The sequence below is a fragment of the Pseudochaenichthys georgianus genome, unplaced genomic scaffold (genome assembly GCF_902827115.2).
Source record: "Pseudochaenichthys georgianus unplaced genomic scaffold, fPseGeo1.2 scaffold_810_arrow_ctg1, whole genome shotgun sequence".
In the NCBI taxonomy this organism is placed as follows: domain Eukaryota; kingdom Metazoa; phylum Chordata; class Actinopteri; order Perciformes; family Channichthyidae; genus Pseudochaenichthys; species Pseudochaenichthys georgianus.
This window is the reverse complement of record NW_027263358.1, coordinates 7,501-20,938: the sequence shown is the minus strand read 5'-3', so window position 1 is coordinate 20,938 and position 13,438 is coordinate 7,501. Positions and strand designations below refer to the sequence as shown.

The 13,438-nt window shown below is 38.5% G+C and overlaps 1 protein-coding gene and 2 non-coding genes across 3 annotated transcripts in view; 2 read left to right on the top strand and 1 right to left on the bottom strand.

The window, feature by feature from the left end:
* The first annotated feature begins 230 nt into the window (after window positions 1–230).
* On the top strand, window positions 231–303 carry trnam-cau (transfer RNA methionine (anticodon CAU)). The gene has a single exon. It is a non-coding gene; the product is annotated as a tRNA-Met (tRNA).
* A 276-nt stretch (window positions 304–579) lies between these two features.
* Window positions 580–650, top strand: trnag-gcc (transfer RNA glycine (anticodon GCC)). The gene has a single exon. It is a non-coding gene; the product is annotated as a tRNA-Gly (tRNA).
* A 4,178-nt stretch (window positions 651–4,828) lies between these two features.
* The window catches only part of LOC117444412 (receptor-type tyrosine-protein phosphatase-like N), a gene marked incomplete at its 5' end in the record, with an annotated part of 16,104 nt that continues 7,494 nt past the window's right edge, over window positions 4,829–13,438 (bottom strand). Inside the window, 8 exons of the mRNA XM_034080006.1 lie at window positions 4,829–5,687; window positions 5,772–5,845; window positions 6,005–6,069; window positions 6,239–6,292; window positions 7,625–7,791; window positions 12,280–12,399; window positions 12,633–12,710; window positions 12,922–12,995. Coding sequence (XP_033935897.1) covers window positions 5,616–5,687; window positions 5,772–5,845; window positions 6,005–6,069; window positions 6,239–6,292; window positions 7,625–7,791; window positions 12,280–12,399; window positions 12,633–12,710; window positions 12,922–12,995 — 704 coding nt within the window. The remainder of the gene's footprint in view (window positions 5,688–5,771; window positions 5,846–6,004; window positions 6,070–6,238; window positions 6,293–7,624; window positions 7,792–12,279; window positions 12,400–12,632; window positions 12,711–12,921; window positions 12,996–13,438) is intronic.

The window sequence follows — 13,438 nt, the reverse complement described above, 5'->3', positions numbered from 1 at the left end:
CATGGCTGCTAACCACATCAACAAAAAAGTGCATACACTGAAAACAAATTGCTCTTTCAGCCAGACTCTTTGATTCCCCTTCTTGCTCTATGCTACGGGCGATTACTTTTCTTCCCTGCGTGAGCTCATCTGCGTTTGACGTTTCGACCTTTAGACCTCTAGAACAGGTCTTGGCTTGACCCCTTTATTGTGGACTCTGCCATTGTCACCCAACAGAATGCTGCTTTTGGGCCTCGTTGGCGCAGTAGGCAGCGCGTCAGTCTCATAATCTGAAGGTCGTGAGTTCGAGCCACACACGGGGCATATCTTTGGTAGTGTATTCATTTCTGATCTGGCGGGTAAAGTGCATGATTCAACGCCATCCATTTCAGTATTAAATGGCAAGGCAATCCTGTGAATGTTCTCTTCCGATCTTGAATGCAAAATCTTTTAGCACATAAACAACAGCCTTCCTCGAGTGTGGCAGGTATTCAACATTGGCAGGGATAAAGGCCCTTTCCAAAAATTGCGCTTGCCTCGCCCGGGAATCGAACTCCCGCCCGATTTTATTTTCAGAGTGGTAAGAAGACCTCAACGTAAGCATTGGTGGTTCAGTGGTAGAATTCTCGCCTGCCACGCGGGAGGCCCGGGTTCGATTCCCGGCCAATGCACTTCCTTTAAGTTCTAATGAGTAGCCCGAATTCACATAGTTCCTTACGCGGTGTTGATGAGAGAAACTGGAAAGTACTACCTTGGAATCTGAAGCTCCAAGAGATCAAACAAGGTGTTGACTGTTCATCAGACAATCGCTCAATACTGACAGATATAAGGGCCCTTGGATTTCATCGGGACAATATTGATGGGAAGAGGAAAAATCTACTCATGTGCTCCATGGACAGCCAGGCTGAAGTCGAATAGTCCATTTAGCTTAGGAACCTTCCTAACCAAGGCTGAAGTGTAATAGTCCATTTAGCTTAGGAACCTTCCTAAAGGAGTGAAATGACCCGGAAGTCCCTCAGTGGCAGCCATGATAAGTGCCGTTCGAATTCTCTACAATGATGAGAATGATAGGAAAGGAGGTTTCAAACTTCCTTTATAACCTCCTTTAGCTTAGGAACCACTGGACCTCCCTAACCGACAGGAGAAGCGAAAATGCTTCCCCACAATGCCTTGCAGCCGCAGCATTTGCCGTCACTCAACAGTCGGCCGTTCACGGAAACAACCGATTATGACGGAGAAATGATATCATGAAAGTTACGGTGCTTATTAAGCATTTTAAAACATAGGTGGTACGTTGCCAAAGTGCTTTGTTCTGAACGTTCATCAGTATTATAATCAAAGAGAGAAATATGAACGTTAGTTTTCACTGAAATGATCAAATAAAGTCAACATCTCACAGTCTTCACTGAGCTGTGTGGAGTTTGTTCAACTTGTAAAAGATGTTTGAATGGTGATATACACAGTGATAGATGTTAAGGACCAACGTTTATAATAAATACATCTGTATTGATTTTAAGATCTTTAGTTCATCAATCATACGTATTGGGATAATTTGTATTAATGTGGACCGGAGGGAGAGGGTGACGAGCATAAGTTTCACTTTCCTTTTTTATTTCAATTCCAACTTTGGTCATGAAGAATATGTTTCTCTGTTGTCCACGTTCATAAAGCAAAGCAGCAGCATCAGAGCACGATGCAGAGTCTCTAGATGAGTTCACAGTAGTCCCTCGTTCTTATTAAACATCCATGTTGTAGTCCGCTGTATAGAAAACTGTGGTTTCCATGGTTACCCCACAGCAGCAGACGCACACAATGACGTCCGCTGGCGCATCATAAACACGTCGGATAGTGAAAGTGCATTTGGATTCTCTAAAGTACCGCAGTCTCTTCTCCTAAGTCCTTTTGAATTCTCCTATCCACTATCCCTTAACCCCGTGACGTTTCACTCAGAGGTCAAGGAATAGACGATAGGGTTAGAACTTAGGAGCTGATCTTTGGACTATCCGACTGCAGCCCAACATTCGGTCGTCCACTTATAAGTTCCTTTAGATGTCCTGCTTTGCGATACCAACTGTCTTAAACACGCACACGCACAAAATCTATCTGGAACGCACAAGACTGGAACCAACAATCTCTGGGGTACCAACCGTCAGCTTATCACCCTGAGCCGTTTGACCTGAGAGAGTTGGATGTTCCTTTGCATATTGGACATCTCCATCTCATGTTTGAGCCTCAAAACACAGAGCCCTCGCACTTTCTAGTGAATGATACATACTTCAGTCTGGGATTCACCAAGAAAGTTTGTGAGACAAAATAGCTTAGAGGTTAGAGTCAAGGACTGTAGGTCCACTACCTGACTACAAAATAGGGTTCAAATCTCACACAGGCATGATCAAATAGATGCAGGAATAAATTAACAAAATAATACAGGGATAAATTATCAAAATAATACAGGAATAAATTATCCAAATAATACAGGAATAAATTAACAAAAAATACAGAAATAAACTATCAAAATAATACAGAAATAAATTATCAAAATAATACAGGAATAAACTATCAAAATAATACAGGAATAAATTATCAAAATAATACAGGAATAAATTAACAAAATAATACAGGAATAAATTAACAAAATAATACAGGAATAAATTAACAAAATAATACAGAAATAAATTATCAAAATAATACAGAAATAATACAGGAATAAACTATCAAAATAATACAGGAATAAATTAACAAAATAATACAGGAATAAATTAACAAAATAATACAGGAATAAATTAACAAAATAATACAGAAATAAATTATCAAAATAATACAGAAATAATACAGGAATAAACTATCAAAAATAATACAGGAATAAATTAACAAAATAATACAGGAATAAATTAACAAAATAATACAGGAATAAATTAACAAAATAATACAGGAATAAATTAACAAAATAATACAGAAATAAACTATCAAAATAATACAGGAATAAATTAACAAAATAATACAGAAATAAACTATCAAAATAATACAGAAATAAACTATCAAAATAATACAGGAATAAACTATCAAAATAATACAGGAATAAATTATCAAAATAATACAGGAATAAATTAACAAAATAATACAGAAATAAACTATCAAAATAATACAGGAATAAACTATCAAAATAATACAGAAATACATATAAATAAACACTGTAATAAATATATTTTATTACATTTATTATTATAATATATATCATTATTTATTCCTGTGTGTATTTATTATTAAATAATACATAAACACAGGAATAAATGTATTACATTATAAACACTATCTAATATGTTGTGAACAACTTTTAAAAGTCATAGTATGGAATTTCTGGAATAAAAAGTAATGGTATAGTTGTTAGAAATAAAGCTGTAGTATAGTTTGTGTAACATAAGATGTAAACAGTCATAGTACAGCATGTAGAGCAATATAAAAAAGTCATAGTATAACATTTGATGACATACGACCTTTATTACATTTGATCTGATGTACGTCTTTATGAAATGTGTTTTATATACTTTACTTATTTTCACGACAAACTTTCCTGACTTTTTTCAACTGTACCTTTAAAAAAACGTGTGACTACTATTGTTACTTTTTAATAATTACATAGTTAAGTGTGGCGATGTAAGTGTTAAATAAACATGTTGTGCCTTGCTAAACTGACTTATTTCCATACGCTGCTGTATTATTACTTTTACTTAAGGATGAGATGCGAGTATTTCCGTAGACAGATACAAATAATGGGCAGATATCATGAGTTCTCATCCAAGACAACTGCACCTGAACAGCCTGCAGTCTCACGGTCAGTCCTCTCTCCCTCTGAGCCATCTGACCTGAGAGAAACCTTTCATTTGGTAAAGTCATTACATAGTCATCGTGCAAACGGTCAGAGTCAAGTATCGAGACAAGAAAAGACTTGTATTTTATCCCCTAATTGAGCTCAATGTTTACGTTACCCGTATTTCTCTCTGCTTTTCTAGCTGGTCACCGATCCTATCTTGGAACTCTATTTATTCTACTTCCCACCTATTTTATTTCTCTATTTTGGACCTATGTTATTAGCTACCTTGCCTCTAGGAGACTCGAACCCCGCACATGCCGAGCAGCGGATCTGTTCAATTAGGCGCCTCAATGCCGAGAACAAACCCCGATAGCCACCAGCTCACGTACATGAAGCCCTGTTCTCTGGGCGCATTTATCCTCTTCACTTTAAAAATCACTGACATCACGAGGACTCGAACACACAACCTCAGGTCTCCTGACCCGTCACATCTCCCTCTGCGCCGTCTGTCCTGAGAGGCAAACCTTTCATTTCATTCTCACTTTGGGTTGGAGATTTTGAAAGCTCCTGCGCCTCAGGGGGATCGAACCCAAGACTTCAGCTTACCTGAGCGGGACAATCTCTAACTGTTTGCACTATGACCCGTTTTATTTCCTTTTTTCACATTTTCTTTGTTTGACAAAATCTAGCAAACACCAACAATCGCTCAGCGTACGTCTGTTCTTTCTAGAAAAAACTCGTTTCTATATGAGGGGGAGGACCCTTATCCAAAAAGATATGTTTAAACTATCTTCTCTCTTCGCTCTTTAACTAAGCTTACAGTTCCAGTTTGTGACAAAGTAATTTCCCGTAGCTTTATTGTTATTGTTATAAAGTGAAACTCATCAAAATAAAGGATGAGAGAAAAGGACTACATTTCTAAGATAATAAATAAGGGCTACTCCTCACTCTGTCCATTTGGTACATCCAAAAGCGTGTGTTTAAAGTGAAACGGCTGTTGTTCAGTCGAGCACAAAGACGCAGAAGCCAGGCGAGCGATTGCAGCACTTCAACACGAAAATATTTATTCAAGGTCTCACAGATACAAAATAAGCTTTTCTGTTTTTTCAGAGAATAGCATTTTTTTTTATTTCTTTTTTGACTTGCATGAGGTAAACAACAATATATCCAGTGACGCAGCACGATCCACACACACACGGGGACGCAGTGTGTTGGTATTTTCTGCAGGTGTGTGAGGAAGGGAGGGGAGCGACAGAGAGAGCAGGTAAACAATCACAAATCCTCCTTCCATCCTTTTCACCTCCTTTAAAGCCATCTCCACTTCCTCTCTGAGACACGACGACCCGACAGGAAACCCTCCATCTGGATTCCTGATGTTTCAGTATCGCATTCACCCGGTGCAGAGGTTGCATTCAGGGTGGCTGTGACATTCAGTACTTTTATTTATGTGTCCTGCAAAGACAAAGCCGGGAAGACATCTCTTTGGATATCTTGCTTTTATTTCTTTCAGTTTCTGGCAGCTTTATCCTTTGTTCTTTAACACGGTCCTCTTTTGCTGAGAGAATAAGACATGTGGGTTTTTTAAAACCTCTTTTTGAAATATCTCAATTATTTTGCTTTCATATTAAACGCCACACTCCGGTCCCTGAACACATCACCTCTGTGCCGTAGAAGTCAGACACACCCTTTCTGACTTTAAAGCCGTCCCAAAGTAAGATGTTTTGTTGTTGGACACCAGGCGGGCGGACGCAGAAGCACAGCGCCGTTCTTCATCGTGAGAATCGTCGTGGTGGAGAGGAGGAGGAAGAGGAGGAAGAGGAGGGTGTCACTGAGGCAGAGCTTTGAGGATGGCGTTGACCTCCTCAGCGACCGCCGTCAGCGCAAACTCAAACTGATCCTGCACACGGGGAAAAGAGAAATTATTCACCCGTAAGACGACCCTTTGTTTCCTGTTTCCTTGTGGACTTGTTTAAACTCTGACCTTGGTGCGGACCATCCCCGGCCTCTGGTCCCGGACGTGTTCCAGAGTCGCAGCGATGTCGATCTCTTTCACACCTGCAGTCACACACACACACACACACACACACACACACACACACACACACACACACACACAGCATCTGAGAGCTTGTTTCTGCAGATCGATATTGATCGTTGAAATGAAAGTGTTTTTGATCTAAATCAGTAGAAGCGCATGATATAAAAAAAGCTCACCTTTAGCCATGCGATTGAGAACCATGTCGATCAGGATGTACGTCCCAGTCCGGCCTATCCCGTCACTTTTCAAACAAAATATAATAAAAACAATTAATAGTCTGATTGCGATGTTATTGCTGCCACCCAGTGGACTCGTGCGGTACTACGACGCCATATCAACGCAGTGCATTTATCTCCATCACTAAATGAAACGTCTTACTTCATGTTGTTGAAGGATAATTCAGGATGTACCTGCAGTGCACGATGATGGGGCAGGACCGTCCTCTGTAGCACTTATTCACCTTCCTGAAGAGAGGACAGACAGCAATGTAAACAAATACAACATATTTATTTACCTATTGAACTGTTCCATATAAGCATGGATGCTCTGCAATCTTAAAATATATCTGACATCATTGCAGGATCCAGAAAGTGCACAGAACCACTTTACTTTACTTCCATGGCAGTTCCATAATCTACCTAGCTTCTATGTTTGTATATCAAACTGTTAATTATGTATATTTAAATTAATTAATTATGTATATTTAAATTAATTAATTATGTATATTTAAATTAATTAATTATGTATATTTAAATTAAACCCCTAAGTAGCCGCAAGGACGGACAACCTCGATATCGACGGTTTGGGAGATAATACATTGATACGAGGACTTTTTTCAGCCTCAGTGTTTGACGACTAAAGTCTCTTCTGTCTTAAGATACAAGTACACACAGACGATTTGTCCACGTCTCCCGCCCCCCCCACACATTACTGACTTCGTTAAGTCCTCTGCTTTTGATCAATAAAAGCGTTTTTCGGCGATGGACCTCGTGCTGCAGCCACATCAGTCCATGATCATTTTTGTGACTATGCAACTGGAGACACAAACTAGCTGCAAACCACAAGAATGACACAGACAGATATGTTCAAGTTTAACCCGCCGCTGACGGGGGGGGGGGGGTAAGGTGTTTTGTTCACCTTTCTTTAATAAATACCTTCTGGACGCTTTTGGACACACTTCCATTGTAATCCTGAACAACGTTACTCCTGCTTTAGGGTGGTCTCCTAACGTAGAGATAAAGTGGAACCGTATTTATTCCTAATGTTTCGTAATGGCTTTAATCCTTTCCCCCACATTGACACCCGTTTAGAATCTCACTTTGAGCCAATCGGAGTCCTTTACGTTTTATTTCATTACAGTCATTTAAGTAAAAGTATTTCAATATTAGTTTTGCTGCAAAATAATGTAGTTTTTGTCGTAGTAATGTTTCTGTATCTAAAATGTAAAACCCTCCGGTAGCTTTACAGGTTATTTTATTTGCAGTTAAGGGTCTTCATTTACTGATATTAAAACCGCAATATACCGTATTTAATTGCGTCTTAATGTACATTATTACTTTCATATTCTGTTCTTGTACATATCATATTCTATTTACATGTATATAGACTTTTTGCACTACTTTTTATTTTGTATTTTGTTATATATGTTGCATTGTTGGAGGAGCTCAGGTGAGACTGAAGCTGCTGAGGACACGACTTGACTCTGAGCAATGCAGCTGCTTCCTCCGTCAGTCGGCATGCTTTGTTCCAGATTACGGGATGTCTCAGGCTAGTTCTCGTGCAGGTGGAGGCGGTACCTGCGGAAGTCGAGCAGCGGGCGGGTGGCGGGGGGGATGCCCTGCGCCGGCCAGCTGAGGAAGTGGAACTGAGTGAGGGTCCGGGTCTCCTGCGTCTGGACGTTCTTCAGGTAGAAGCTCCGCACCAGGAAGTCGTTACACCAGATGTGCTCCGACACCAAGTTCACCTGGAGACACCATCAGACGAGTAGTGGAGGACAAGTACTTCGTTACTGTACTTTAGGTATCTGGCATCAGTACTTTACTCCACTACTTATTTTCCTGACCACTTTTAACTTTTACTTCTCACATGTTGAACTCAAATACCTGTACTTTCTACTTCTTACATGTTGAACCCAAATACCTGTACTTTCTACTTCTTACATGTTGAACCCAAATACCTGTACTTTCTACTTCTTACATGTTGAACCCAAATACCTGTACTTTCTACTTCTCACATGTTGAACTCAAATACCTGTACTTTCTACTTCTTACATGTTGAACCCAAATACCTGTACTTTCTACTTCTTACATGTTGAACTCAAATACCTGTACTTTCTACTTCTCACATGTTGAATACAAATACCTGTACTTTCTACTTCTTACATGTTGAACCCAAATACCTGTACTTTCTACTTCTCACATGTTGAACTCAAATACCTGTACTTTCTACTTCTCACATGTTGAACTCAAATACCTGTACTTTCTACTTCTTACATGTTGAACCCAAATACCTGTACTTTCTACTTCTCTCATGTTGAACTCAAATACCTGTACTTTCTACTTCTCTCATGTTGAACTCAAATACCTGTACTTTCTACTTCTTACATGTTGAACTCAAATACCTGTACTTTCTACTTCTCTCATGTTGAACTCAAATACCTGTACTTTCTACTTCTCTCATGTTGAACTCAAATACCTGTACTTTCTACTTCTCACATGTTGAACTCAAATACCTGTACTTTCTACTTCTCACATGTTGAACTCAAATACCTGTACTTTCTACTTCTCACATGTTGAACTCAAATACCTGTACTTTCTACTTCTTACATGTTGAACCCAAATACCTGTACTTTCTACTTCTTACATGTTGAACCCAAATACCTGTACTTTCTACTTCTCACATGTTGAACTCAAATACCTGTACTTTCTACTTCTTACATGTTGAACCCAAATACCTGTACTTTCTACTTCTCTCATGTTGAACTCAAATACCTGTACTTTCTACTTCTCACATGTTGAACCCAAATACCTGTACTTTCTACTTCTTACATGTTGAACTCAAATACCTGTACTTTCTACTTCTCACATGTTGAACTCAAATACCTGTACTTTCTACTTCTCACATGTTGAACTCAAATACCTGTACTTTCTACTTCTTACATGTTGAACTCAAATACCTGTACTTTCTACTTCTCTCATGTTGAACTCAAATACCTGTACTTTCTACTTCTTACATGTTGAACTCAAATACCTGTACTTTCTACTTCTCACATGTTGAACCCAAATACCTGTACTTTCTACTTCTTACATGTTGAACTCAAATACCTGTACTTTCTACTTCTCACATGTTGAACCCAAATACCTGTACTTTCTACTTCTTACATGTTGAACTCAAATACCTGTACTTTCTACTTCTTACATGTTGAACTCAAATACCTGTACTTTCTACTTCTTACATGTTGAACTCAAATACCTGTACTTTCTACTTCTTACATGTTGAACTCAAATACCTGTACTTTCTACTTCTTACATGTTGAACTCAAATACCTGTACTTTATACTTCTCACATGTTGAACTCAAATACCTGTACTTTCTACTTCTTACATGTTGAACTCAAATACCTGTACTTTCTACTTCTTACATGTTGAACTCAAATACTTGTACTTTCTACTTCTTACATGTTGAACTCAAATACCTGTACTTTCTACTTCTCACATGTTGAACTCAAATACCTGTACTTTCTACTTCTTACATGTTGAACACAAATACCTGTACTTTCTACTTCTCACATGTTGAACTCAAATACCTGTACTTTCTACTTCTTACATGTTGAACTCAAATACCTGTACTTTCTACTTCTCACATGTTGAACTCAAATACCTGTACTTTCTACTTCTTACATGTTGAACTCAAATACCTGTACTTTCTACTTCTTACATGTTGAACTCAAATACCTGTACTTTCTACTTCTCACATGTTGAACTCAAATACCTGTACTTTCTACTTCTTACATGTTGAACTCAAATACCTGTACTTTCTACTTCTTACATGTTGAACTCAAATACCTGTACTTTCTACTTCTCACATGTTGAACTCAAATACCTGTACTTTCTACTTCTTACATGTTGAACTCAAATACCTGTACTTTCTACTTCTTACATGTTGAACTCAAATACCTGTACTTTCTACTTCTCACATGTTGAACTCAAATACCTGTACTTTCTACTTCTTACATGTTGAACTCAAATACCTGTACTTTCTACTTCTCACATGTTGAACTCAAATACCTGTACTTTCTACTTCTTACATGTTGAACTCAAATACCTGTACTTTCTACTTCTCACATGTTGAACTCAAATACCTGTACTTTCTACTTCTTACATGTTGAACACAAATACCTGTACTTTCTACTTCTCACATGTTGAACTCAAATACCTGTACTTTCTACTTCTTACATGTTGAACTCAAATACCTGTACTTTCTACTTCTTACATGTTGAACTCAAATACCTGTACTTTCTACTTCTTACATGTTGAACTCAAATACCTGTACTTTCTACTTCTCTCATGTTGAACTCAAATACCTGTACTTTCTACTTCTCTCATGTTGAACCCAAATACCTGTACTTTCTACTTCTCTCATGTTGAACTCAAATACCTGTACTTTCTACTTCTCACATGTTGAACTCAAATACCTGTACTTTCTACTTCTTACATGTTGAACTCAAATACCTGTACTTTCTACTTCTCACATGTTGAACTCAAATACCTGTACTTTCTACTTCTTACATGTTGAACTCAAATACCTGTACTTTCTACTTCTTACATGTTGAACACAAATACCTGTACTTTCTACTTCTTACATGTTGAACTCAAATACCTGTACTTTCTACTTCTTACATGTTGAACTCAAATACCTGTACTTTCTACTTCTCACATGTTGAACTCAAATACCTGTACTTTCTACTTCTTACATGTTGAACTCAAATACCTGTACTTTCTACTTCTCACATGTTGAACTCAAATACCTGTACTTTCTACTTCTTACATGTTGAACTCAAATACCTGTACTTTCTACTTCTTACATGTTGAACACAAATACCTGTACTTTCTACTTCTTACATGTTGAACTCAAATACCTGTACTTTCTACTTCTTACATGTTGAACTCAAATACCTGTACTTTCTACTTCTTACATGTTGAACTCAAATACCTGTACTTTCTACTTCTTACATGTTGAACACAAATACCTGTACTTTCTACTTCTTACATGTTGAACTCAAATACCTGTACTTTCTACTTCTTACATGTTGAACTCAAATACCTGTACTTTCTACTTCTTACATGTTGAACTCAAATACCTGTACTTTCTACTTCTTACATGTTGAACCCAAATACCTGTACTTTCTACTTCTTACATGTTGAACTCAAATACCTGTACTTTCTACTTCTTACATGTTGAACTCAAATACCTGTACTTTCTACTTCTCACATGTTGAACTCAAATACCTGTACTTTCTACTTCTTACATGTTGAACTCAAATACCTGTACTTTCTACTTCTCACATGTTGAACTCAAATACCTGTACTTTCTACTTCTTACATGTTGAACCCAAATACCTGTACTTTCTACTTCTTACATGTTGAACTCAAATACCTGTACTTTCTACTTCTCACATGTTGAACTCAAATACCTGTACTTTCTACTTCTTACATGTTGAACTCAAATACCTGTACTTTCTACTTCTTACATGTTGAACACAAATACCTGTACTTTCTACTTCTTACATGTTGAACTCAAATACCTGTACTTTCTACTTCTTACATGTTGAACTCAAATACCTGTACTTTCTACTTCTTACATGTTGAACTCAAATACCTGTACTTTCTACTTCTTACATGTTGAACACAAATACCTGTACTTTCTACTTCTTACATGTTGAACTCAAATACCTGTACTTTCTACTTCTTACATGTTGAACTCAAATACCTGTACTTTCTACTTCTTACATGTTGAACTCAAATACCTGTACTTTCTACTTCTTACATGTTGAACACAAATACCTGTACTTTCTACTTCTTACATGTTGAACTCAAATACCTGTACTTTCTACTTCTTACATGTTGAACTCAAATACCTGTACTTTCTACTTCTCACATGTTGAACTCAAATACCTGTACTTTCTACTTACTCACTTGAGTAAAGAAGTTTAGTCAGTACTTTTAAACACGGGTATCTGTACTTCTACCTGAGTAAAGGATGTGTGTACTTTTGCCATATCTGCCACACACACACACACACACACACACACACACACACACACACACACACACACACACACACACACACACACACACACACACACACACACACACACACACACACACACACACACACACACACACACACACACACACACACACACACACACACACACACACACACACACACACCTCGTAGATGTGGTAGAGGGACGAGCCCTCATCAGGCCAGTAGCGGTCACACTGTTTCTCCCCGTCTTCAACCAGAGCGCTCATCATCACGATCACAGTGCAGCCGTTCTCCCACACCATCTAAACACACACACACACACACACACACACACACACACACACAATGTACTTCTCCTGTATACGTCTTTAAATAGGTTACATCTCCAGTGCATGATGTACATGTTTAAATGTTTCAGTCACAAGTTTAGTGATAAATGATATATATATTAAAGGAACTGTAGCTTTAAAAAACCTGCACGACTGGAAGGTCGTGGCTCCGAACAAATGCATGACGGCAACCAATGGCCTCTCACCTGCCAGAAGTCAGAGATGGTGTGTGACAGCGGGCCCTGGGTGGCGATGTAAGCGGGCATCCGGGGGTCGTGCTCAATCTGAAGGGGGGCGGGTCACATAGAACACAACTTTCGTGACGTGTTTTTAAGACGTACGATGACTTTTGAAAACATTTTTGAAATACGAGAAGATAAGAAGTACTTTGTGGATCCCAATGTTTGCATTGTACTGCACATTAGAGCAATTAAAAGACTTGAAATAAACAATACAAATTAAAATACTAATACGACATGTAGTATTCGTACGTACGATGGTGCTGGCGTTGATGTAGTCAGATCGAGACGGGTTGACCTCCGCCCTCAGCTTCACCCTGGAGTGATCGTCTGCAGGAACACAGGCACATGTAACCCTCAAAGGTCCCCTATCACCCTCCTCTTCATCAGTATCTCACAGCTCTCAGATATATCCAGAGCCTGCCTCTGATTGGCTGAAGCACCGAACAGGTCATTGCAGCATTACCCATAATCCCCTCTGTTTCAGCCCTGTTTCCAAAGTGCTGATTGTCTGCCTGTTCCTTCAGATGAGAACAAGGAGCCCCTCCCCACGCCCCTCTAGAGGAGATTCAAGTGATAAGGGGGGGGGGGGTTACCTTGTTGCTGATTGGCTAATGGCTACACAAGACAACACATCGTTATGACATCATAAAGTTGTCCAAAATCTGATCAGCCTCCGTTTTTCAGACACATGGTTTTTTATAGAAACGGATCAAAAGAGAGAAAATCTTTTGAAATATACTACAGGGGACAGAGACCTCGTGTGCTTGCTC